This window comes from Cydia strobilella, chromosome 12 (genome assembly GCF_947568885.1).
Source record: "Cydia strobilella chromosome 12, ilCydStro3.1, whole genome shotgun sequence".
Lineage (NCBI taxonomy): Eukaryota > Metazoa > Arthropoda > Insecta > Lepidoptera > Tortricidae > Cydia > Cydia strobilella.
The window spans coordinates 16032220-16058277 of NC_086052.1; the positions used below are offsets into that span (position 1 = coordinate 16032220).

At 38.0% G+C, this 26058-nt stretch overlaps 2 protein-coding genes across 3 annotated transcripts in view; both read left to right on the top strand.

Moving 5' to 3' along the window:
- Window positions 1-26058, top strand: part of LOC134746294 (lutropin-choriogonadotropic hormone receptor) — a 61562-nt gene that overhangs the window by 28998 nt on the left and 6506 nt on the right. Inside the window, exons 2-8 of one of the 2 annotated variants that reach the window (XM_063680663.1) lie at window positions 16565-16679; window positions 17706-17780; window positions 21060-21128; window positions 21872-21964; window positions 22537-22602; window positions 24624-24692; window positions 25649-25723. In XM_063680663.1, the coding sequence (XP_063536733.1) occupies window positions 16565-16679; window positions 17706-17780; window positions 21060-21128; window positions 21872-21964; window positions 22537-22602; window positions 24624-24692; window positions 25649-25723 (562 nt within the window). Of the gene's footprint in view, window positions 1-16564; window positions 16680-17705; window positions 17781-21059; window positions 21137-21871; window positions 21965-22536; window positions 22603-24623; window positions 24693-25648; window positions 25724-26058 lie in introns of those variants that run through there. The other variant, XM_063680664.1, reaches the window with a different exon arrangement.
- LOC134746287 (uncharacterized) lies at window positions 10493-15549 on the top strand. Its single transcript, XM_063680646.1, has 2 exons — window positions 10493-12745; window positions 12911-15549. The coding sequence occupies exons 1-2, from the start codon at window positions 10838-10840 to the stop codon at window positions 15257-15259; spliced, it is 4257 nt and encodes a 1418-aa protein (XP_063536716.1). The 5' UTR covers window positions 10493-10837; the 3' UTR covers window positions 15260-15549.

Genomic DNA, 26058 nt, shown 5'->3' on the forward strand with positions numbered 1-26058 from the left:
TTTTTATAGTAAATATTTTAGTTAATGTAATGTACTAATTTCATATAGCCATAAGTTTACTGCATGTTCACTATTGTTCACAGGTACAAGACACTTATATAAGTTGTGGTTACCTATAATTAGATAAGCATCAGTAATGATTGTTATATAGATTTAAGAGCATGTAAGATGTATTATCTGTTGGTAATCCTAAATAAAGAAAAAAAAAATAAAAAAAAATAGTAGCAAGTGTTCTGAAAATTTATAGATTTAATAACCCCTTCGAACTTCGAAGGCCCGAGCATCTCTCAGCGTCTTCGGGCCCAAAATATACGATAAAATTCCAATTGACTTATGTCAGGCAGTGACACAATTTTCAAAAATAAATTAAAGGCGTTACTTATTAAATGTGTTTGTTACGATATAAATGAATTTGAAAACCTAAGTGATAATTTGTAGTATTAAGTAGTGGATTTTTGTTGCATGCATTTTTTGTTTGTAATTTAATCGAATCGATGACAGTGACATTTTGTAATTTAGTTATTAATTTATAACATTATGATGATTATTATGACATGATTATTAACTTGAACCAATAACTGACATATTGAAGTTGTATTTAATTATATATATCGTACATTTAAGTCTAATCTTAAATCATTTAGAAATATGACGTGTAAAAAATTGTATTCTTTTTATCAATAAATAATGTGACTCTGAATCTGAACTAGGGAAGTCTTGAATGTGCCTGCGGCGGTGAAAGTTTATTCCTTTAATTTAAAATTTATAGTTTCGCTCCCAGATGTCTCTGCTTATTATATACAAAAACTAATTTACAGATTTCCCCTCTAAACCACAGTTTATTATAGTGTCACAACCGACACGTGTCCCATCTTCTTAATTGATTTCCTTCGTTCACGCCCGTCGCTGTTGACTCCTCACTTAGCGCGCCGTGACACACTCATTAGCTTCGAAAGATGTTTGTATCGTCGCTAAATCGTAGAGACTATATGTATCATTTGGCATGGTAGGTTTTACTTCTAATTTTAAATACCAAGCACCAACTTTAACAGTAGCTGACAACATAATATTGTCTTCGGTTACCGCGATAGTTACTCATGAAATAAAACTAAAAACTACCTTACTCAGTCACACGTTAACCATGCACGAACGCTGTAAAGGGTTTGAAACGTCGGAATGGAAGCGATATAATCCGTTTCCATTGTATTATTTAATGAGTAGCTGACCACGTTAAAAATATTGGGTATCATTTTACATTATTACGATTATGGCTACCTGAATAGAACTCGATGTTTTTTTAATATTATTAAGGTAAATGCATTACACATGAATACAAGAGCATCACACACAGTACCTTGCGTGCTTTTCAACTATGAACCATGCAGAATACTTATGATGTTTATTAAATAAAGTGTAGGCTGCATTCTTGGCTGCCACAAAAGTGATGTATAATTGGCTACAATCTTCAGTCATGAGTCTTAAAAAGACTTCATCATGCGAGTACAATAGTACGTACCTATGACAAAAACGAAATAAGAAATAATTATAAGCTACCTATTGTAATAAATTCAGATAGCACGAGATTTTGGCATAAATAAGCAATTTATTGATGGAAACACTTAATTGGATCATAACCTTGACCACTGACTACTTCTTCCGTGACTTTTGTTATTTATGTAGATAATATTGTTACGATACGAAACTTACTGGCAGGTAAAGATATCACGTTCTTCTTTAATGCTTTCTAAGAAAAATACAAGATTTTCTTGAAAAAAATTAGTTTACCTTCCAAGAAATTTTCATAAATTGCAAAATAATATCAATCATTCGTTTGAAATGGACTAAGGACTGGCACTTGACTTAGCCCTGGGTTTAAAGGTGTGGCTGACTCGACGTCAATAACGTGCCAATGCATTATCTGTTACATGAAGCTTAATACTAAGAAAATATGTATAGCACAAATAAATAATAGATTGATACTTGATTCAAAATCTCTTTGGTGTTGATTAAATAAAAAGTATCATGTTCTAAATATGTGTTTCTGTGTTTTCTAAACTAGAGTTTAAAACCAATTCATGAGCTAAGAAAAAATATATTACTTCAGGATTCACTGTATCTTAACTCATATGTTCAAAACAATCAGGATTAAAATTTAAAAAGCCAAGAGCTAACCTTGCACACCTGAAAAATGGATTCGAAAAAAAATTACCTGTTAAAATGAAAATCTCGTTATAATCTAAATCGCCCTGTAAGTGAAAAAGTCAACGAAATTAAGACTATTAAAAGGGCCATGGCAATGACATGCACCGTGGCACTTAGATAACTTGGCCTCATAAAGTTGTGACACTATTTGCTGTGCTCGTAAAAGGATCGTGACTAAGTGTTGTTAGGCATGATTAAATAAATCTTCGGCAAAATTCAATTGATATGGTAAACATACTGTCAAGGGCCGCCCACTAAATGGCCGCCCGCTAAGTGTAATGGAAAAGTGGTGAACGTAATATCGGGTGATATGACTGAGAAAATTTTACAATAACGTAATATTGGCACCGGTTACTGCGATAGTTACTCATGAAATAAAACTATGAAAACGGATTATATCGCGTATATTGAATTTATAATATATCCCGACGTTTCGAACCCGCGAAACAGCGTTCGTGGTCAACGGATGACTGAGGAAAACCTAACCTTAACTAGACCATCTACGTTACATTAATGGTTACATTTGCTAGATAGATAGGTATCACAACAGATTATAGATTATTCGAACAGATTATAGATAAAAAAAATTAAATTGGCAAAAAACTGCATCAATTTTTCGTACAGTCCAAAATATGGTGAGCAAAGCAACGTTTTGCCACCGCTAAAAACTGGAAAAATCAACTGAACAACACAAAATAGTCTACTGTTTTTCGTTGATTTTCTAACTAAAGTGTCATGATCATGAAGCCAGCCGTCCACTCGTATCCGAGACGATGAATGTTTCATTCGTTTTGTTAGTGTAGTCAAAGATAGATATAACTCCGTAATAGATGGATACAGTCTAAGAAAAAAAAGTGCCTCGAAATTCAAGAAAATTTGATTCTCGATCCGAGGGCGCTACTAGCTTTGGCTCACTGTCGTATAGATGGCGTTGACGGTTTCGTTTGTTATTTAACAATTTTAACGCATATAAGTGAAAGAACATGGGTTAAAATCATAAAAATAATTAATGCAAATAAAAATAATAATTTATAAATTAAAATCCATATTTAAATAAATTTTATCATATTTTTATAAATCTTCATTTTTAGTTTTAAAGTGTGTCGATAGATGGCAGTGATTTTACTGTGGTTACAAAATTTACTATGACAGTACCGCTCTAGTATAAGTTACTCTATGGTGTAGTTATACTATTTATATGTATAGTTACAGTCGGCAACAATAGTAACGTAGAGGCTAAAAGTATCTTTAATCTTCTATTTAAAATCTTTGTCAATAGGGACATAATATCTTCAGTTTGCAAACAAAAGTATTTTACATATAGACATATATTATATCTCTTTTGAAGAAGCTATAAGAGAAAAAAACTATGGAAACAGATTATATCGCGTAGACAGACACTCGTTGACCAAGAGCACTGTAAAGCGTTCCAAACGTATATAAAACGCGATATAATCCGGCATTTCCATAATTCTATTTCATGAGTAATGGTAACCTATAATCAATAGTTCGACGAGTATTTTCAACCGTTAAGTGCTATTGCTGTTGACTGTGCATACCCCACATTTTCGATTTCAGCCCGAAGCCCCACATCGTCGCTTCTCCAAACAACTTGTTTGATTCGCTCCGCTGACATTCAAATTATTTATATATGCTCTTTTTATTCCACAGACGACCTCGGCCTGTCATGCCATGACGAGTCGTATTTTTACCAATTTTATTCCTACTTTCAAATAATCTTCATAGGTTTATTCAATGCAATTTCAATATTGTGCAATATTACATTTTCAATTCAAATTACCTATGCAAATTCTCGTCTGCTTCATGAAATCGGAAATCTTAACAAATTTTAACCGTACCGAGTAACTATAGCTAGTGGTAACTCGAGTATTTAGGCATCTTTGTCACATTTTATTTATTTCTAATGGTAATAAGTAGGTTATGTAAGTAAGACCATATTTTAAGAAACGTCTCCTAATTACGTGCTTGGGATGTAGTTAACTTTTCAGGCTCTACCTACTTCTAAAATTAAAACTATCAAAACAACGTTAGTACAATTATCTAAAATTGCGTTATCTCATTTAATTCACACGAGTGACAGATATTAAGAAAAATATTTATGTTTTATTTGTTAATTGAATAGAATTAAATTCCGTGTTACTACTGAATATCGGGACAATAAAGTTTACAGCGTAAAGATAGCTCCAGCATACGTACCTAAAATACCTACATATATCCAACACGGATAATCCCGCTCAAAATAGCCTATTTTTATAAATAATCTATGATGAGGTAATTCTACGGCTCGTTGAAATGTTTTGACAGGCGATGAAACTACATCCATGGCATTGCCTTTCATGAGTCACGATACGATATATACTGTGTCCGGCATGAATGTTGGTCAATGCTCGATCTATAACTTAAGACTAATATACAGATGAGCACAGATGTGCCCCTCCCTAACCCATCAGCTGGCGACGCTCTTGCAGGATGTGCTTTCAGTAGAGGCATTCCAAATTCAACCAGTACCGAGACCATTCAGGTGACACACAGGGGTTTATTGAATTATGCAACGGCTTAGCATCAGCACGGTGCAGCGTAGTGTTATAGGAGCTATCATCAGCAGAAAATTTGTAAGTTATAACTGATAACTAAACGAGAGATGGCTCTACATGTGTTCAATATTGTTGCGCATGATCCTTCCATTGTGATAACAAAACAAAATGTGATTTCAATGCCGAAATCTCTGGCCATAGACAGATCTTTGCTAGGTAATGGTACTCTTTATAATTTTGTATTAAACATTTCAGTTGCAGTGACCGAAACATAATATTTTTCTGCTGCACGCTCGTATTTGTATGTCCGAGTAATCCTTAATGCACCTCCACTCAGCATTTCTGCACATCTGGTGTTTGTCCAACTCAATTGTCTGTCAATCAAGCCGATCAATTAAGGCCTTGTACAATTTTCTCTCGTAAAGATGCTCGATTAAACTTTGCATTGGCCCAGATCCTTAGCATGTTATCACGATTACCTTCGACACGTCACTGATAACGCTGTTTAAAATTGACAATTATGTTTGCACGTCTGCGGGCAAACAGAGGCTAGCGCCAGTCATTGACAATGTAGGAAACAATCATCCAATGTTTTAAAGCGACATAAGGGCAGCCGGGACAATTGTATTTACTCTAAAAATACAAGGACCTACTAGAGCTAGAGCCACTTGTATTCATGGCAGCTTCTTGTATTTATGGGTAGTTCTATGCGATTATTCAGTCGCACCAATCGCTACATTACCATTCCCATATTATTGACGAACTGCGTATAAATGGTGAAGTCATTTTCGGTTATCTTGTAGCACTCCCGTGCTTCTGCTGTTCTTGTCACAATGATCCTGTTTGCTCTTATAAAACGGCCAATAATGAGGTGATGGTAATGAAGAACCAAAACGCAGTACAAAATCGCATAGAAACACGCAATTAGATTTTTTGGCCCATAGTTGCAATTGACCCGGCTGATCTTAAGATTCTTAAGCTGGACTTACGAGTAAAGCGGCTCGGTCGCAACGGTCTTGGGATTCTATACTCAAGAAAAAAATGGTCACGCGCAGTAAGGTGTCAGACTCATGTGACTCATGTCAGAGGAATGTCCTTCCGCGATGGATCCGGCTGAATGAATTCCCTACAGAAGTACAGCTTTTTAAGGAATCGGAAACGCGCATGTGATACATGCCTCCATTTTTCTACATCCTACATATATAAAAATAACACAAGGGGTCTAATCAGCAGGACCCTTCTTCACAACAACTCTAATTTTAGGACTTTTAGATATTTACATAATGACTAATTTATAGTCGAGTTTACGATGCGATTTATTATCGCGTGTCCTTAACGTTTGGTTGATAGATTAAAATACTAAATCAACTCATAAATCTACAATATTAATTAGGTATGTTAGGTGTGTGTATAATTTTTCATATAATGAAATTAATTTATTTGGATTATTTTGATATTATTTAAATTTATTTCTGACGATCACAATGTTGATTCTTATAAATTGACATTAATGTAATTTGTACTGTAATCACATGTTGTGAAATATATATATCTAATCTAATCTAATCTACACTAAATAAGTCTGTTTTAATGCCACAAATAGCATTAAATAGATACAGCAATTAAAATTAGTAAAAAAAAACAATTTGAGATAAAAAACAATTTAATATAGTTACCTAAGCACTATTGTTAAATACACGAATAATATAAGGTTCTATTGGTTCATTATTAATCTAGTACCTGATTGAATTAAAACTTTAATCCTCGAGGATGCTTGAAATCACGTGCGTCTGGAATCGATCACATGTCGTATAAATCTCAACTACAAAGCAAGTAATTAAACGGATTAATTGATGCCACCAAAGTCCTAATTTAAGAAGCATTTTGTTAAAATAAATAGTATAAAAGTTGTTTACAAAAAGTTAACGTTTTAATAGGGAGTTTTAATTTGTATTGATTTATAGAATCAAGTTCTAACTCTATCTTACCAAACCTTACCTAACAGAAGTAGGTAATTTACTCATAAACATCGATCAAATCTAAGAACACTTTGATTCGATAATATTTGTGTTTGTTGTAAAGAGACAAAATATAGTAGAAGTTAGTAATATTATTACTAGTAGGCAATAGATAAATGAGAGGGTAAATTAGAAAGAATAAAAATGTTTCATGAGTTTCATGACATCATGACTTAAACGTCCCAAGTCAATGTCAGCCATCTTCTTATAGCACAATATTAATTGGCAATAACCAACACAAAAGTTTGCGAATGGCTATTGTCATGTAGAATCGTGACCAAGAGTTTTTGCACGACATTGAAGGCATATACATGAAGCAATGTGGGTTAATGAAATACTTACCTAAATAGTAGTAGAAATGGCGCTCATTAGAGGGATAAGAGCAATTACTATTGCAGCTTCAATTTTCTTCATGATTGATTTATGATAATTTTTGTTTCGTATATGGCATCTATTTCAGTTTATAATTAAATTTATGAACTGAAAAAACCGGCTAAGTGCGAGTCGGACTCGCGCACGAAGGGTTCCGTACCATTACGCAAAAAACCGCAAAAAAAATCACGTTTGTTGTATGATTTAAATATTTATTTTATTCTGTTTTTAGTATTTGTTGTTATAGTGGTAACAGAAATACATCGTCTGTAAAAATTTCAATTGTCTAACTATCACGGTTCATGAGATACAGCCTGGTGACAGACCGACAGACAGACAGACAGACGAACGGACAGCGGAGTCTTAGTAATAGGATCCCGTTTTACCCTTTGGGTACGGAACCCTAAAAATTAAAAATATTTATTTCAGACACCAACGGCTACCACCAGTTTTGACATTGACATGCTCACGCCTACCTACGTAACTTAATACTTTCTATACATCTCGCATGCACTAATATGCCAGTGCGAGCAGGATGCATAGAAAGTAAGTTACGTAGACGTGAGCGAATATGTCGATATCAAAACTGGTGGTAGCTGTACAGGTATCCATATCCAAGAAGTTATAAATGTACAGTCAAGGGCATAAATATATATACATTCCCAAAATTTCAAAAATATGTGTACACTTACACCTTAGACAATAAAGTCGTGTACGATATACACATTTTTGACTTCGACTGTACCTATAGGTACCTATGTTAGTGAAAAGTATAATGGTCTTTGGATCGTACATGCATAAGACATCCAATGAGAGATAAAAGGCTTATCCACCCTTTCCGCAACCACACACACACACACACACACACACACACACACACACACACACACACACACACACACACACACACACACACACACACACACACACACACACACACACACACACACACACACACACACACACACACACACACACACACACACACACACACACACACACACACACACACACACACACACACACACACACACACACACACACACACACACACACACACACACACACACACACACACACACACACACACACTGGCTCGCATCGGTGCGAGAGGGAATGCGATCGAGTTCACGCCGCCGCTAACGTAAATGTCAAATGCCAAATCGTTGAAGCCCTGAAGTTCATAAACAAATTACGATAAAAAGTAATGGTTTGTTTACTGTATACCTACTTAATGCTATTTAATGTACCAATCTGTTGATTTTTTCAGTTTCCTTTTGAAGTTAATGTGTTTAACAGTACTAGTGCATTAAACGGCCATTCGGTCCGCTGCAAATGCTCTTGAATGACATGTAAACAGACTAATGAAATGTGTTATCGAGTCCGTTCCATTGAACAGTAATAGAACCATCGAACTCGCATTACTCACAGTGAGAATCATTCAGAATCGTCGTTTACAATACCTAATACTTGGGTGTATTGTCAACTGTTTTGCAAACCGTGATACATTGAATATGGATGAAAAGAAGAATTAATTACAAATGAAATAATTTATTTGGTAACAACACAAGTGGGTAAAACATAATAAAAAAACCGGCCAAGTGCGAGTCGGACTCGCCCACCGAGGGTTCCGTACTTTTTAGTATTTGTTGTTATAGCGGCAACAGAAATACATCATCTTTGAAAATTTCAACTGCCTAGCTATCACGGTTCATGAGATACAGCCTGGTGACAGACAGACAGACGGACAGCGGAGTCTTAGTAATAGGGTCCCGTTTTTACCCTTTGGGTACGGAACCCTAAAAACTTACTTAAATTAAAAACGTATTAATAAAACAATTGTCCTAAGTCGTGATCGCTTGGTAGGGTGCTCAGAAGGCAGGCCCTTGCCCCCCTCTACATAGCAACGCTGGTCCGCTGAGCGTAATTACAAATTACGTAATAAGGGTATGTTACGGCAATACCTAAAGTGCATAGAAACCGGCGGCGGCCCGTGACCTTCAGCCCGACCCGCGCCTAGCGACCCGCGCGCTTATCCCCGGCTGCGATGCGCCCCTACCACGAGTACCATGACGTCACACACATGTCATCGCGTCATGCCCCCAGCAGCCAATGAGAGGCGTGCATCAGACATGTCGTGATCGGCAGCCAATAGTGTAGCGGCTCGTCATCCCTGCGCGCACCAATGAAGACAGAGGATGACAACACAATTTGATTTCTCACCGAACAACTTAACATGCCTACTCCTGTTTTAGTTTGCTTATTTTTTATAGATAAAGTTAATTAAGTAAAAATCCAGAATTCATCATTTCAACAACCTGCCATCCACATCAGCGCAAATCCTGGCCAGCAGAGCTATCTACGTATGTCTATACGCGCAGACATAATTTTGATCCATCGATACCGGATATCAACCAGCCTTGGATCCACGGATTGGGTGTGAGAACGCATCGGCAGAGTGCTGAAACGACCAGAGTCATCGACATCGGTGAAGATCTTCGGTGAGACGAGCCAGCTTACCTATCCTACCTTTCCCTTTTACGCTTGCGTCATACCGTGCTTTTCTCAATTCCAGTGCTTGTGCTTTCGTTGTGACCCTATCGCACGTCGTCGAGTCGACCTTCGCAAAAGTCTGCAAGCAGCCCGCGTCAGCTTCACTGCTAGCTGCCTTGCTGTGCTCGACCGTGGTGGTGATTGCAACTGTGAGTACTTAGCGTCTGCCTTTATTCGATTCGCAAAATGACTGGCAAATATGATTTTGTGTTTCACGCCGCGTTAGGTCCTAATCAAGAAGCGGACTCGGAAACGATAAAACATTTAAACCGTAGACGAGGTTCCGTAAAATGTAGGCTGACTAATTTCAAAAAGTTTGTAAAAACATTTGAGGGTTTAACTTTGTCCGATACCCAACGCACAGAGCTCAATTTACGCATGCAGGGAGCTCAGGGTATTTTCGATGATTTTAGTGAAATTCATAATCAGTTAGAAAGTTTAATTCCCGATAGCGAAATGGACTCACTTTTTGAAACCAGAGAGGTGTTTGAAAGCGAATATTACGCGATTTTAGCTCAAACTCAATGTATGGTGGAATGCTCGGAGAAAGCTAACGAACCTAAAGTGCAAGCTTCTAATAATTTGGCGCAAACAGTTCGGCTCCCCGTCATTTCTTTGCCTACCTTTGACGGATCTTATGAACACTGGTTACAATTCCGTGACACATTCGCGTCTTTAGTGCACAACTCGCAAGAAATAACCAGCATTCAAAAGTTCCATTATTTAAAATCATCGCTCAAGGGTAATGCGCTTCTTGTTATCGATTCGCTTGAGTTTTCGGCAGACAATTACGCAATTGCTTGGGAATTACTACTGAACCGGTATGACAATAGTAGATTGCTAGTGCACAATCACGTAAAGGCCTTGTTTTCTATACAATCGCTTAACAAAGAATCGCCGGCACTGTTAAGAAAGTTATTAGATACAGTTTTAAAGAATTTACGCGCTTTAAAATTGCTCGGTGAGCCCACAGAAAGTTGGGACACACTAATTATTTATTTAGTCGTCTCTAAATTAGATCCCACCACCGAACGTGAGTGGGAGCAATACAAAAGCACTTTATTACCAGTGTCGAACGAAAACAAAACCGCGCTTAAGGTAGATGATTTGCTAAAATTCATTCGCGACCGCGCTGACATGTTGGAAACATTATTGGTTACGCACAGCCGGTCCAGCTCACATAGCACTTATCCGCAGCATGATGCTAAAAAATCATACACTCATAACGCGCACACGGCTCCAAAGGTTCACTGTAATGTTGTTACCGAAAAGTCCGTGGACAAATCTCACTCCAAACAAACACCTAACAAAAAATTATGCATTATGTGCAACGGTAAACATCCTTTGTACTCGTGTCAAGCATTCATTGATTTAAGTTTGCAAGATAAATTAAAGTTAGTTCGCGATAAATGTTTGTGTGAGAATTGTTTACGAACAGGGCATGCGCCCAGTGAATGCCGATATGGCCCGTGCAGAAAGTGTAACAAAAAACACAATTCCATAATTCACGAGGACGAGAAGGAAGGTGCCAGTGACAAGCGCTCCGTAGCGTTGCTGGCAACAGACAACGCATCAAAGTCGCCCTCCTCCTCGATCTCTGATAATAATATCGCACGCGCACAACACGTATTGCAGGTATCGAACGCACACATAGACGAAGACTTATACGCGCGATTGTCTTCGAGGCGTCCTGTAATATTAGCAACCGCCATTGTCGAAATTCCAGATAGTTACGGTAACTATCATAAAACGCGAGTGATTCTCGATAATGGGAGCGAAGGTTGTCTAATTACCGAAGCGTTGTGTGACAAATTAAATCCGCTATGTATACAGTCCACAGAAGAACTAAACGGTATCATGAATTTAGCTACACATAGTTCGCGAGTATGTGAGATCGAAATAAATTCACTTGTTACCAATTTTAAGGCGCGATTACAATGTCGAGTTTTACCGAAGTTAACCTCGTCATTGCCTACGTTTCCGAGTAAACGTAATCAATTCCGCATTCCAGACAACGTACGTCTGGCAGATCCTAACTTTCATGAAAGTCAACCTGTTGAGGTCCTTATAGGAGCTGACATATTCTGGGAGCTCCTCGTAGGGATAGTTGAGATAAGGCGCTTAACGAACGGATCATTTTTAATAAATACCCAGTTAGGATGGATCGTTTCTGGACCTGTCTCCTCTAATACGCGCAATACAAAGCCTATTAATTGTAATTTTATGCAATCTCTTGACGCGACCTCATTAGATAATCAATTACGTAGGTTTTGGGAAATAGAGGAGGTGCAGGTAAATAACAAATCGCACGATTCGCGCAGCGAAGAGGAAATTGCATGCGAAGACCATTTTGTCAAAACGACCACCCGTCTCGAGGATGGTAGGTTTTGCGTGCAACTTCCTCTCAAAGAATCTCCCGAGTCTCTCGGTGACTCATTCGCGCAAGCGAAAAGACGCTTTATGTCGTTGGAAAAACGCCTCAATCGCGATCCGATATATAAAGGCATGTACAGCGACTTTATAAAAGAATATCTCGCATTAGGTCATATGAAACGAGTATATACCTACGGGACCCCTAATTACTTTCTGGCCCACCATGGAATTTATCGTGCACATGCACAAAAAACACGTCTAAGAGTCGTATACGATGCTAGCGCCCCCACGACCAGTGGCAAATCGCTGAAGGACATACAACGCGTAGGCGCGCCTATACAAGGCGATTTGATTGCTATATTGTTAAGATTCCGTGAAAATAGGTTTGTTGCATGCGCTGACATCGAAAAACATTATAGACAAGTCCTAATTGACGAATCTCAACGCGACTTACAACTAATTTTATGGCGCGATAATCCAAGCGACGACCTTGACATATATCAGCTGAGTACCGTTACGTACGGCACGGCGGCCGCTGCCTTCCTCAGTTGCAGGTGTCTAAAACAATTGGCGCTAGAATGTACAGATCCCGAAGTAGCTAGAACTATTAGAGACGATTTTTACGTAGACGATTTTATTTCTGGATCGTCTACGATTCCCGAATTGCTACGAATTTGTGACGAAACCGCGAAAGTTTTAAGTTCTGGTTGCTTCCCATTACGAAAATGGGTATTTAACTTCGATTGTAACGATCAACGTTATAATGACGACACGTCAAAGGAATTATCATTAGGCGAGCACGCGCATAGTAAAACTTTAGGTCTCGGGTGGTACAACAAAAGTGACGAATTGTTCTATCACTCGCGACACGAGCCAAATCCTAAACCTGTCACGAAACGCATAATATTATCCACGGCATCACAGGTTTTCGATCCGCTCGGATTATTAAGTCCAATGATAATTATCGCCAAATGTTTATTACAACGGTTGTTTTTATTAAAGGTAGATTGGGACGCAGCTGTGCCCGATGACGTCACGCAAGCCTGGCACCGCTTCGTAAGCAACCTGGCTATTTTACCTAACATTCGCATACCACGTCATGTTATGTGCAATGATCCTATATGTATAGATTTGCATATATTTTCAGATGCAAGCCAATTAGCTTATGGCACTTGCGCCTATTTGCGAACGATTGATAATAAATCAGCTGTTACCGTCCGGTTGCTATGCTCGAAAAGTAAAGTGGCCCCAATTTCGCCTCCTTTGAGTACGCCTCGACTGGAGCTGTCCGCGTGCTTATTGGGCGCTAAATTATATAATAAAATAAAAGAATCGTTCCGCGCGAAATTCAACCGAGTAATATTTCATACCGATTCAACTATCGCACTAAGTTGGCTCCGAATGCAGCCTAATTTACTAAAACCTTTCGTTCAAAATAGGGTTGCAGAAATCCACGAACTAACGAAAGAACACTCGTGGCATCATGTTAGCGGCAAGTGCAACCCGGCCGATATGGTTTCTAGGGGAGTACAGTTGGACGCACTTCGCTCATCCAGTCTCTGGTGGAGCGGCCCTGACTTCCTTCATGACATTAATTATAATGCTCAGACTGTAGATCCGTCATTGTTGCCAGACGAGTCCCAGATACCCGAACGTAAAACGAATCCGATGACTAGTCTGGTATGCAACGACAATAACAATAATAAACTATTTACATTCGACAGGTTTTCTCAGTTCAACCGAATGCAGCGCGCAGCCGCGTACGTAATTCGCTTCATTCATAACTCGCGCAATAAGGATGCACGTCGAACCGGCGCGCTCACTGTAGATGAACTGAGGGAATCTGAGATATTACTCTCGCGCTTATCGCAATTGGAGTCATTATCGGATGTTCACAACGCATTGACAAAGAACAAATGTATCGCAAAGGGTTTCTTAGCCAAATTAAATTTGTTCATTGACAATAATAACCTAATTAGAGTCGGAGGACGGCTTACCAATTCTTCTAGGTTTGATTACGATAAAAAACACCCGATATTACTTTCTAGTAAGCATCATTTTACTATTTTGTTGTTCCGATTTGAACATAAAAGATTATTGCACGCGGGACCGCAGCATATATTATTCTCGCTTCGCGAGGCCTGGTGGCCCGTAAGCGGTAGGAATCTTGCTAGGAAAGTGGTTCACAGCTGCGTTGTTTGCGTTCGTTTTAAGGGTAAAACGTTAACTCCTATTATGGGTAATTTACCTTCTGAGCGATTAGAACCAGGGTTCGCGTTTGTCAATTGCGCTGTGGACTATGGAGGTCCATTCTACATTTTAAACCGCAAGGGTCGGGGAGCCACAACTGTCAAGGCGTATTTATGTATATTTATATGCTTTGCTACGCGCGCAGTTCACTTAGAGTTGGTTACCGATCTCTCTTCAGATGCTTACCTACTGGCGTTGAAAAGGTTCATTTCGCGTCGTGGTAAACCTTCAAAAATATTTTCGGACAACGGACGGAACTTTGTAGGTCTTATGAATGATTTTTCAAAGTTTTTAAAATCATGTTCGAGCGAAATAAAAGAGTACGCAATCTCACAAAAAATTGAATTTATTATGACGCCTCCTTATGCTAGTCATTTTGCCGGTCTGGTCGAGGCTGGTGTTAAGAGTTGCAAGCATCACTTGCGACGTGTGATAGGCGATGTCAAGCTAACTTACGAGCACTTTAGCACTATTTTGACGGAATGCGAAGCCATTCTGAATTCCAGGCCTTTGAGTCCTTTGTCCTCAGACCCGCAAGACTACACCCCTTTAACCCCTGCTCATTTCCTTGCTGGACGTCCGCTGACAGCCCCTGCGTGCGCTGACCTCAACGACGCTCCCGTGCACCGTCTGTCACGATACCAGCGAGTGGAACAAATGCGACAACATTTCTGGGCCAGGTGGTCGAAGGAGTTCATATCCGAGCTGCAGGTCAGGACAAAGTGGACGCAAAATTTGGACGACCTAAAGGTGGATACCCTCGTCCTAATCAAGGAGGACCATGCTCCGCCCCTCAAATGGAGCTTAGGGCGAATCACCAAGACTTACCCGGGCAAAGACGGCGTCTCCCGAGTAGCCGATATCCGCACATCCCGCGGCACTGTACGCCGAGCTTTTTCGAAAATCTGCCCGCTACCTACGCATGATGATGACTAACTTCACCGTCTCATCTTCACATTGGAAGTGCACTCTTCCAAGGCCGGGAGCTTATGTTACGGCAATACCTAAAGTGCATAGAAACCGGCGGCGGCCCGTGACCTTCAGCCCGACCCGCGCCTAGCGACCCGCGCGCTTATCCCCGGCTGCGATGCGCCCCTACCACGAGTACCATGACGTCACACACATGTCATCGCGTCATGCCCCCAGCAGCCAATGAGAGGCGTGCATCAGACATGTCGTGATCGGCAGCCAATAGTGTAGCGGCTCGTCATCCCTGCGCGCACCAATGAAGACAGAGGATGACAACACAATTTGATTTCTCACCGAACAACTTAACATGCCTACTCCTGTTTTAGTTTGCTTATTTTTTATAGATAAAGTTAATTAAGTAAAAATCCAGAATTCATCATTTCAACAACCTGCCATCCACATCAGCGCAAATCCTGGCCAGCAGAGCTATCTACGTATGTCTATACGCGCAGACAGGGTATGCTCTTCAGATAAACGTTATGGAAATCTGGAACTGATTAAACATCAATAAATTTTGTCCTGCGTTATAATATAAGTATACAGTTTTGAATACACACACACTTAACAAGATAACCAACATAAATTAGTCTGGTTCTCGGATAAATGGTTAAAGACAAAGATAATAGATAAATAGCTTTTTAGGGTTCCGTACCCGGAAAACGGGACCTTATTACTAAGACTTTTCTGTCCGTCTGTCTGTCTGTCACCAGGCTGTATCTCATGAACCGTGATAGCTAGACAGTTGAAATTTTCACAGATGATGTATTTCTGTTGCCGCTGTATGAATTTTATATTAATTACGAAATTAAAATTTGACATATGTAATTCAATTGCGTGAACATGGACATTCTTGTATATAGGCATGGACTCTTTTATTAATTTAAGTTATATAAGTAGGCATATTTTAATACTCCTGCTTATACACTTGAATTGTTTGCATGCTGTTGGTGTACAGCTGAATAAGGAGGACAACAACAAACGTGAACATCTGTAACTGATGTACCTTTGTCAAGCAAATAAATGATTTATGATTTATACAAAAAAGTACGGAATCCTCGGTGGCCGAGTCCGACTCGCACTTGTCCGGTTTTTGTATTATTAGTGTAGTTGCATTTGCTCCATAGATGCAATTACCCTGGCTGATATTACGTGTTGTTTTTAGCTCCGCGCATGCTTCCAAAAGGGACACGATGCCCTATGAGTGTGTGCAGAAATGTCATAAGATTTTTATATATTATGTCATCTTATTTTTATATTGTTTGATGTCCTCAGGCCGGCGAGCGCTTGGCGAGCTGGTGACGGTGGAACTGTACAAGCCGAACATCACGTCACTAACAGCGCGCGCCATCCACGCTGCCGGCTACCACCTGCACACAGTTGGACATCTGTACGTATCCTGATATATGTCGCTGCCCTTTGCCCTCTTGTCCAGATTATAGTAATGTGTAAAAGGAAGAGCGAGCTACGACGGTGGAAGTTTACAAGCCGAACATCACGTCATTCACGCGCGCCATCCACGCTGCCGGCTACCACCTACACAGTTGAACATCTGTACGTATCCTGATATGTCGCTGCCCTTTGCCCTCTTGTCCAGATGTGTAAGAGGAAGAGCGAGCTACGACGTGGAAGTTTACAAGCCGAACATCACGTCATTCACGCGCGCCATCCACGCTGCCGGCTACCACCTACACAGTTGAACATCTGTACGTATCCTGATATGTCGCTGCCCTTTGCCCTCTTGTCCAGATTATAGTAATGTGTAAGAGGAAAAGCGAGCTACGACGGTGGAAGTTTACAAGCCGAACATCACGTCATTCACGCGCGCAATCCACGCTGCCGGCTACCACCTACACACAGTTGGCCAACTGACATGACGCTGTCCTGCACCTCCTTATCCAGCTAGTTATGTGTAAGAGAGAGAAAGAAGGCTGGTGACGGTACTGACGGTGGAACTTTACAAGCCGAACATAATAACGTCACTAACAGCATCCAGGGTGCCGGCTACCACCTATTTACACACAGACATCTGTATGCGTCTTTTAAATCATGTCTGATAAATAAATTTAAAAAAAAAAAAGATTCAGAATGAAAATTCTGTGAAATGCAGCATTTTGTAAAAAGAAATTGAAATAAGTAAAATGACAGTTCCAGGGATTCAACAATTTTTACGATTCCTACGAGCACGAGCACGAAATCCCAGCTTGTTGCAGCAGTTGAAGACTAGTGCTGGTTTACCTTAAAAAATAAGCGTTTTAAACCCCAAATATAAGTCAGTACCTTCTTATCATTGTAGGTAGTTTAATTTTGGTCTCTAGAAGAGCGATACGCGTACTGTCTTAATGCTATAGGGCTTTAGATAACTTCCTACATTCAATTTCTATTCGGTCGGAATGACGAGTGTTATGTTTTGCAGGACCATAAGAGATGCGCCGCTGCTCGAGCACATCAAAGTAGAAGATCTGACTAAGATGCCTAATCTCAAATCCCTGTAAGTATTGCATTATTATCAATACCTACCTATTTTACCTATTTTTTGTCACTTAGCACGTCAAACGTCCACTCTCCCGCGGTGTCATTTGACGGACATTTTGTGCGTTTACTAACCTACGCTAGCATTTAGAAGGAGGGTTCCCATTTGTCCCCGTCGGGCACGAAGACAGACTAATGTGGTCTACACTTGACGTGTTAATGCAGCAATCCAATATATTAACGTAAATATACACAGCATAATATAGATTTCATATCGTAATTACAAATTCACAATACGATTGACCTACAGTCAACGCAAAATACCTATATGTTTAAATTTTTTCGCCTTATTACAAATGAGTAAGGCGCAAAAGTATAAACATATCTTTGACATCGACTACACTTGCTTGAAGATATATTTAATACATAAGTATTTTTCAATATATCGAGGTATGGAAAAACCAGACTTTTAACGTAAGTAGATAGACTCTTTGTTTTCAGCCGAAATTGTCAGCCTAATCTTTAAGAACTAGCTGAATGCTGAGTAAAATTAAATATCTACCGATAACGGTACTTGACAATGCTGACATGCTACTTTCGATGAATGCCTAGCAAAGGTACTTATTGATAAGATAGTTCTACATTATCTATTGCTATCTTTTTACCATTCAAAGACATGAAACGGTGATTCGGCTCTAATCAACAAATAACCTGCTGCTGAATTCATTTGTTTTTAAAATGATACCTACACATTACCTACATACCTACATAGTATATGTAGCTTTATAAAATAAGATATGAGGGCACAATTCGTATTTTATTAATGAACCTGAATGGTAGCATTCGTAGAAGTAACCAAGTAAACTGCAGCGATTTTGATAGCATACACAGTGCAAGTGTTATTTTAAAAATTATGACGTATCACTAACACTTGCACTGCGTGTGCTATCACAATCGCTGCAGACTTTTCTTGGTCTAACTCTAAACGTTTTGGTAAAAAGGGAAGTGCCATGTCAACTGAACAAAACAACAACAATAGTGACAATTAAACAAAAAGATAAAATAATATATCTTTTTTTTTAATAGTCATCATAAACTATCGCCATGCATGTTCGCTTTACGGATAGTATCCAAGTTTAGTTTTTTAAGTGCATAAATGTTTAAAATGTAAAAATGAGCGCTGCAATCGCAGTTTGGCGAGGAATATAATTATAAGAAAATTGTTGTGTTGTACTTTGTGATAAATAAATTAAAAAAAACTGCTGTAAATTATTATTACTATTCATTCGGAAAAATTGTTTACTAGGTATATTTATAAATGTATACTTTCTTAGGCCAAAAGAGTAAATATGGTACATATTTTTTTTAGTTTTTAATCGTTGTAAAGTTTAAAGTTCGAAAAATATTCAATTATAGAGATTGTGATGCAAACTATACTTATGTTAATGGGCTATATTATACTCCAGACTTTCATATCATAAAATTCTGCCTGAAGTTGTTCGTGCCCACAATGACAAGACAGCATCATTATTTATCAACATGATTCATTCATTAAGAATGTCAATTGAGCCCATTGGATTTCATAAAGCCGTTTATTATTTTTAAACATGTTAGCGTTTAGTATTACAATAGCTATATCTTTAAGTACTAGGTGACATATATAAGTGTAACATAAAATTAAATGCTTACGACCTCTCTGTGGTTCCCAAGATACAGGCTCGGCCTAGTTTGGGGACCACTGTCAAGTTTTCTGTGATGTAATGTTTTTTGCCTAATTAAACCTTTTTCATTTTTCATTTTTTTTTTTTCATTTTGTTGTTGTTTCAGATTTGCCCTCTGTAAAAATGCAATAAAAATTGATACCTAAAAAACTACCAACTAGTACCAATAACATGTGATTAAGGAACTTCAAATATATACCTAAACCTAGGAGGACGATAATAATAATCCTGACGGTCTTGATGATATGTAGGTAATTTGTGTAGCAATAAACGGGATTGTTGTAAATGTTTCTGTATTAATCGACATAGATATGTGGTATTTTCTATAAAAAGGGACCTTATTGTCGATGGCGCTTACGTCATTATTAACGATGCTCCGATATAAATACAATGCCACGCGACGCTGTGCGGCGTAAGCGCCATCGACAATAAGGTCCCTTTTTATAGAATGCCCCATATATGTATTTCAAAATTTCTATTTTACGAAATACATAAACAAATAACAAAATAATAACTTGCGATTAAGAGACCTTTTCATCAGATAAAATAAGAAGGCTACGATGACGATTACGATAGTGAAGATCATGATGATATGTAATTAAAATTGTTTAGCTATAAACGGATTTGATGATAAAATAGTTATTTGTTATACAAGGGACAAGGGTGCAAAGTTGTATTTTACCCGCGAGTGTTTCAACACACGAGAAGTAAAATACATTTGCACCCGTGTGTAACACAAAACTTTTCCCCTCACTATAGCGAGGAAAGTGCAACATCCACAGACGTTAGATCATCTTCATCAGGAATCACTTATTTTTTTACGATATTATAACAGAAAACACTGGAAATTCTGATTTTTACGTGAGTCGGTGAGAAGTGTTTTTAAATAAAAATTTTGTTGACAATGTTGACATTTCTGTTCTGACGTATGAAATGTCAACGATGCGTTTTGAAATTGCATCGACTCAACTTGTGCGTTCAGAATTATATTTAACATCATTATAAAAAATCTAACGTTTCTTATGGAATTTGCAGGTTTATGACTTAAAATTATTAAATAAAGCTGAATTTGGTATTTTTTATTAGATTCTCAAACCATTTATTTAATGATAATTAATATCGAACGAATCATTATTATGAGCGTTTTACGTTTTGTTATTTGTCAAGCTACTTAACACGCTCCAATCAAGGTCAAATTACTTTCCCCACTAGTGGATAAAATGCGTTTTTCCCCGCTTGTTTTAAAGGATAAAAGACGGCTTTCCGCGCTAGTGAGGGGAAAATAAATTATCACCGCATTATTTCATACATGAATATTTTTTGTATCAGTGTAGAATTGCTGTAGATCATTTGTTTTTATTTTTCGATTCCATATACTAAGTATTATTGTATGGACTTGAAGCACATGTAGGTACATAGAATCAGTACATACAGACGGCCCAGACAGACTTAGAAAATCAAAAGAACAGTCAGTAAAACTATTAGCTTATAACCGCTGCATACAAAATATGTGTATGCAGGAATGCCAAGCTAATAGCTTTGCTCAATGTACAATACAAAATATGATGTTTGCGCAGGTACATAACGCAAGCGCCGAAGCTGCAGCGGGTGGCGCCGCTGCCCGCCCTGCCGGAACTACTCACATTGTACGTATGTATGTTGCTCTATATTACTATTCACTAACACCACTATATATTCTATATTCAAAGTAACCTTTAGTGCACGGGCGTTCAAACTTCGTGACCCAAGGGCCACACTCGTTGAGGCCGAACTAGCCAATATGACAATTGTACATCTACAAACGCATACAATGTATCAGGATGACAAAACGTACAAAAATTTAATTATTTCCATACAGTATTTAAACGATTGTCAACTTGGCTAGGCTCCCTTTCTTTGCCGCGGGCCAAAAGGAAGGGTGCACGGAAATTAGTTTGGTTATAGTGTGGTGAGATGTGAGTGCTTTTTTTCCTTCATATGGGGCATTTTCTATGAAAAAGGACCTTATTGTCGTTGGCGCTTACGCCGCACAGCGCCGCGCGGCATTGTATTTATATCGGAGCATCGTTTTTAATGGCGTAAGCGCCATCGACAATAAGGTCCATTTTTATAGAAAATACCACATATAATTTATTAATTCTCTTCATCTTGACAATATTCAATAAAACAAACTGACAAAGTCCATACGTATAATTTATTTAGGTAGTCAAAATTACAACAAAACCAGCGCGATCACATATTTTAATGGTGTGAGTTCTTTTCCAAAACTATATATGTGTTTTATGGAATAAATTTGCCGATCAGAACCCATGTGTCAAAGTTCTAGAGACATCTTGATTGTTTAGCCATTTCGAAACAAAAGAGAATGATCTATAAATCCAACTTGCAGCATGATCACGACGTCGGGCCTGGTGGAGGTGCCCAACCTGAGTCACGTGCACGAGAACAGAGTCAACTCTTCCGTGGCGTATCTACAGACCATGTAAGTACCGGATTCTTCCCTAAGAGTAGGGCCAAGCTAACTCTGCATTGCATTTGAAATGATAGTGTGACAAAATCATCATTAATGACAATTTTCTTCTATTGTTCTATTCAAGTCGGTGCAAGGTAGCTTTGACGGATTCTATTTGGTTGGTTGGTAGGGACCTCGTGAGGCCCAGTGTGCATTACAATGTACACTCTGTATCTAATTCGAACCTTTCAAAAACTACATAAAGTAGAATTTCTTTTGTTTCATTGTTTTCTAAAACAAACGAAAGTCACCCTAATCTACTATTCAATAAGGTTCAAATTAAAAATAGGGAAACCTTTGTATGGTGGGCCTTACGAGGATAAGGAAAACCAAACTACGCAAGCCTCTTGGTTAGACCTCACCGGATTGTCTGTCATGGAAAGCCACATATTATTGTTAAACACGGTCATGGGCACGAAGAATTTTATACAGCCATTTCTTATCTCTATCTGACGTAGAATCATACGGTAGGTAGTTAGGTACCCTTTATGCATGATCAGACATGTTCTTGTCCAGTTTTAAACAGTTCAACTTGTCCACAGAGACCTCGAAGGCAACCATATTAAACGGATCCCGGCACACGCACTGCGCGTGCGCGCCGCTCAAGTGTAAGTCACTAGGTACATACCCACGAAGGCATTTTTTTCTGTTATTTTTACTTTGCACCTACCTTTTACTTGGCTACAAATTTTCATTGGTCAGTTCTTTTGATGTAGCGCGGCTCAAGTATACGTCACTAGGTACATACATACCGATTGCATTCTGCTTTTCTTTTGCTTTTTCTTTGCATCTACTTTCCTTTAATTGGCCGTTCTCAAAAACTCCCCATAGGAATGAAGAACAACACAGGAATTAATCTCCTTGGTTCTATCTCCGTGTTTTTCAAAAAAATTCTTGATATTAATTTCAAGGGGTCCGTCCTTGACATGATATATTTTTTTCGACAAACCCCCACCCTGCTTACCATCAGGTGGGCCGTATGCCTGTTTACCACCGACGTCCCAGAAAAGCCTCCTCTCGGCAAAATTCGCATTTATAATATTAGTATAGATTAAGGTTTCGAGCCTCCGTGACCTCTAATGGGTTAACGACCCATAGTTAAAAAAAAACACTGGATGATAATACTTGGTAGCTGAAGATGCTACGCCGTAGCGATTACTACCAAGCTACGCTTGTAATACTACGTCGTAGCCTATAGCATAGTTTTTCCGATATGTAGCGAAAATGCTTCGTAGTCGTAGAGGCATAACTTGAAACCCTAGATTACCAATATTCTACCAAATATTATCCTGAAACTTATTATAAATCACAAAGATAGTATATCAAACATTTTATGCATCCTATCCACAATCCTTGCAAATTTTGTGATGGTTAAAAACCAATGGTTAAAAATCAATAGAGATTGCTCCTTTATTTTGTTACCCTACTTATAGAACTCATAAAAAATCCTGAATTTATTCTAGGTAAGGAGCCCACTGACTATCAGTCCGCCGGACGATATCGGCCTGTCAGTTGTTCGGAACTGTCAAATTTTTGTTCTAACTGACAGGCCGATATCGTCCGGCGGCCTGATAGTCAGTGGGCCCCTTAACGATATAAACGATATTTAGGTACCTTACACAGTTCCGGTAAAAAGTAGATACCAAGTGCAAAAATGACCCATGACATGATAGACGACAAAACGACGATCATGCTATCTTCATATCTTGTATTAATGAACAACAATAATTGTGTTATTGTCACCTTAAAAATACAAGAAACTAGCAAATAATTTAATGCAGTAATTACAAGATACCAATATTTAGGTATGTTCGACCTTAGTGTGTTGCAGAAAGTTTTTTGATATATTTTTGTATTGCATAATGTTACTTGGCAGAAATGTCGGCATTATATTACTTTGCAGAATTTCTTTTTGCATCATATTATTTGGCAGAAAACCCTAAACTAACCTACTTAGAAAATTCTGCCGAATTTATATTATGCGAAATGACTATTAATGGCAAGTATATATTTATGCGAAAGTATCATTCGACTAAAAGTTTTCTGCGATACGTGTTATGCGAAGTGTATTTCTGACAATTAGCTGACCATGCATGAATTTATTTTTATTTTTGGATTCATAATTTATATCGTCGGAACACCGGAAATGATAAAAATACTTTTGTAAACTTTAACATTATTTTATTAAAAAATATTTAAAATGTTGAAAATTTTTGAGCGGTTGAAACGCTCATAATTTTTGGCGCGAATTCGACAGAGCGTGATGACGTCACACGTTGGGCGGCCCAACTGACGTTTGCTACTAATGACACTTATTTGTCGAACGCGTGACGTCACGTGGCGTTTCGAGCGTTTCGCTCACTAGCTTTTCGCGGGCAAATATTTGTACTTTTTATTTATAATTTTAAGTAATTAAATGGTAATTTAAAAACGGAAATGCATTTGTAACATGATATAACGGTAACAAACATCCGAATAAAACATATTTCGTTCAAATATAAACTTCATGCATGAGGCTAATTAATAGTCTGCCAGATGAGGGGAACCCTAGTGCGCTCGATAAGGATAAGATGTTCAGAATAAGATTACTTGTTTTATCGCTATAACATAACACGTGTGATTATTGCAGTTCACTGAACTACAACCTGATTGAAGAGGTGCCGGCACACGCTTTCAAGTTCGCTGAGATTTCTAAACTGTAAGTATATATTTTATAGTAAGTAGGTACATATGATGCTACTTTTCCGCACTAGTGCGGGAATGAGCACTATCCGTGCCTATGTCGAAAGTTTAAATTAAGGGCCATATGTACTGTAAAACGTGCGAATAGGTAATTTGCAACTCATGTCGATTTAAAACACTCCCTTCGGTCATGTTCTAATTAATCGAAACTCGTTGCGAATGTCCCACTTTCCGCACTTGTATCGTAGTTAAAAATCCTATATGTATTTATGAAAAAAATGCGTAAGAAACTTTGGTTTAATCATGGCTCAATTAAAAAAAAACAATAGTACCTATTGCTATGTACTTAATGTACAAAAAAGTGTCTAAAGACGAATGGGCTCTTCAGACTGGTTCTAATATCGTATTAAAAAATGTATAATTCTTGTCAAATAAATATCATTTTGAAAAATCTGCCATTTATAATGTTTTTAATATTCTAAATACTTGTAAATACTTTCAACCATTCTTGCATAATAATTATCCAGTGCGGCAACGCCGCAAGCCATCTTGGCACAGATTTGGGGCCAATTTTTTATTTGTACATAATTAGGTTTTTACTTTTTAGGTAGTTTTTAGTTAATTATCATTTATTAATGTTCTAAGACACAATAAAGTCCGTTTTTAATTTAATTTAAGTAACTTAGTTTAGTCTAAGTTTTAGTTTCGTTTTGTTTATTTCATATGTTAATTGTTTTTGTTAGTTGTAATTAATTTTTAAGCCTAATATTAGTTTATTTTCAAGTTTTTTTATTTAATAAATGTTTGAATTAACGATTAAATGAGTATAATTATGCAAGACAGGAACAATTATTGTACATACATTTGTCATCTACTTTAGTATGCTGTATAACGCAAAATAGTCATGTCATCGTTTACAACTTGACTTCTAAAACATAATTACATTTACGACGTATTGTATTCTATTTTCAGGAGTTTCAGGGGCAACATGAATCTGAAGCGGTTGGATGAAAATGCCTTCGCCGGCAACCTAGTACTGCGCCAGTTGTAAGTTAAGACTTTAACTAAAGATTTTTATGCCTAAGTTTTAAAAAGGGCTGATTTTTATTTTGTTAGAGTCAGACCAAGAAAAGTCTGCAACGATTTTGATAGGACACGCAGAAAAAGTGTTATTTTAAACGTCAAACTTGTATGAAATTATGACGCATAATTAACACTTGCACTGCATGTGCTGTTAAAATCTTTGCAGACTTTTGTTGGTCTAACTATATCTTTTTTAATTTCTATCATCAGAGTTCCCTATTCTGTACAACTTTTTTTTCCCAAATTTGGATTTCGTGTTTATTCCGTTCAGAATGAGGAGGTTTTCAAACCTACCAAGT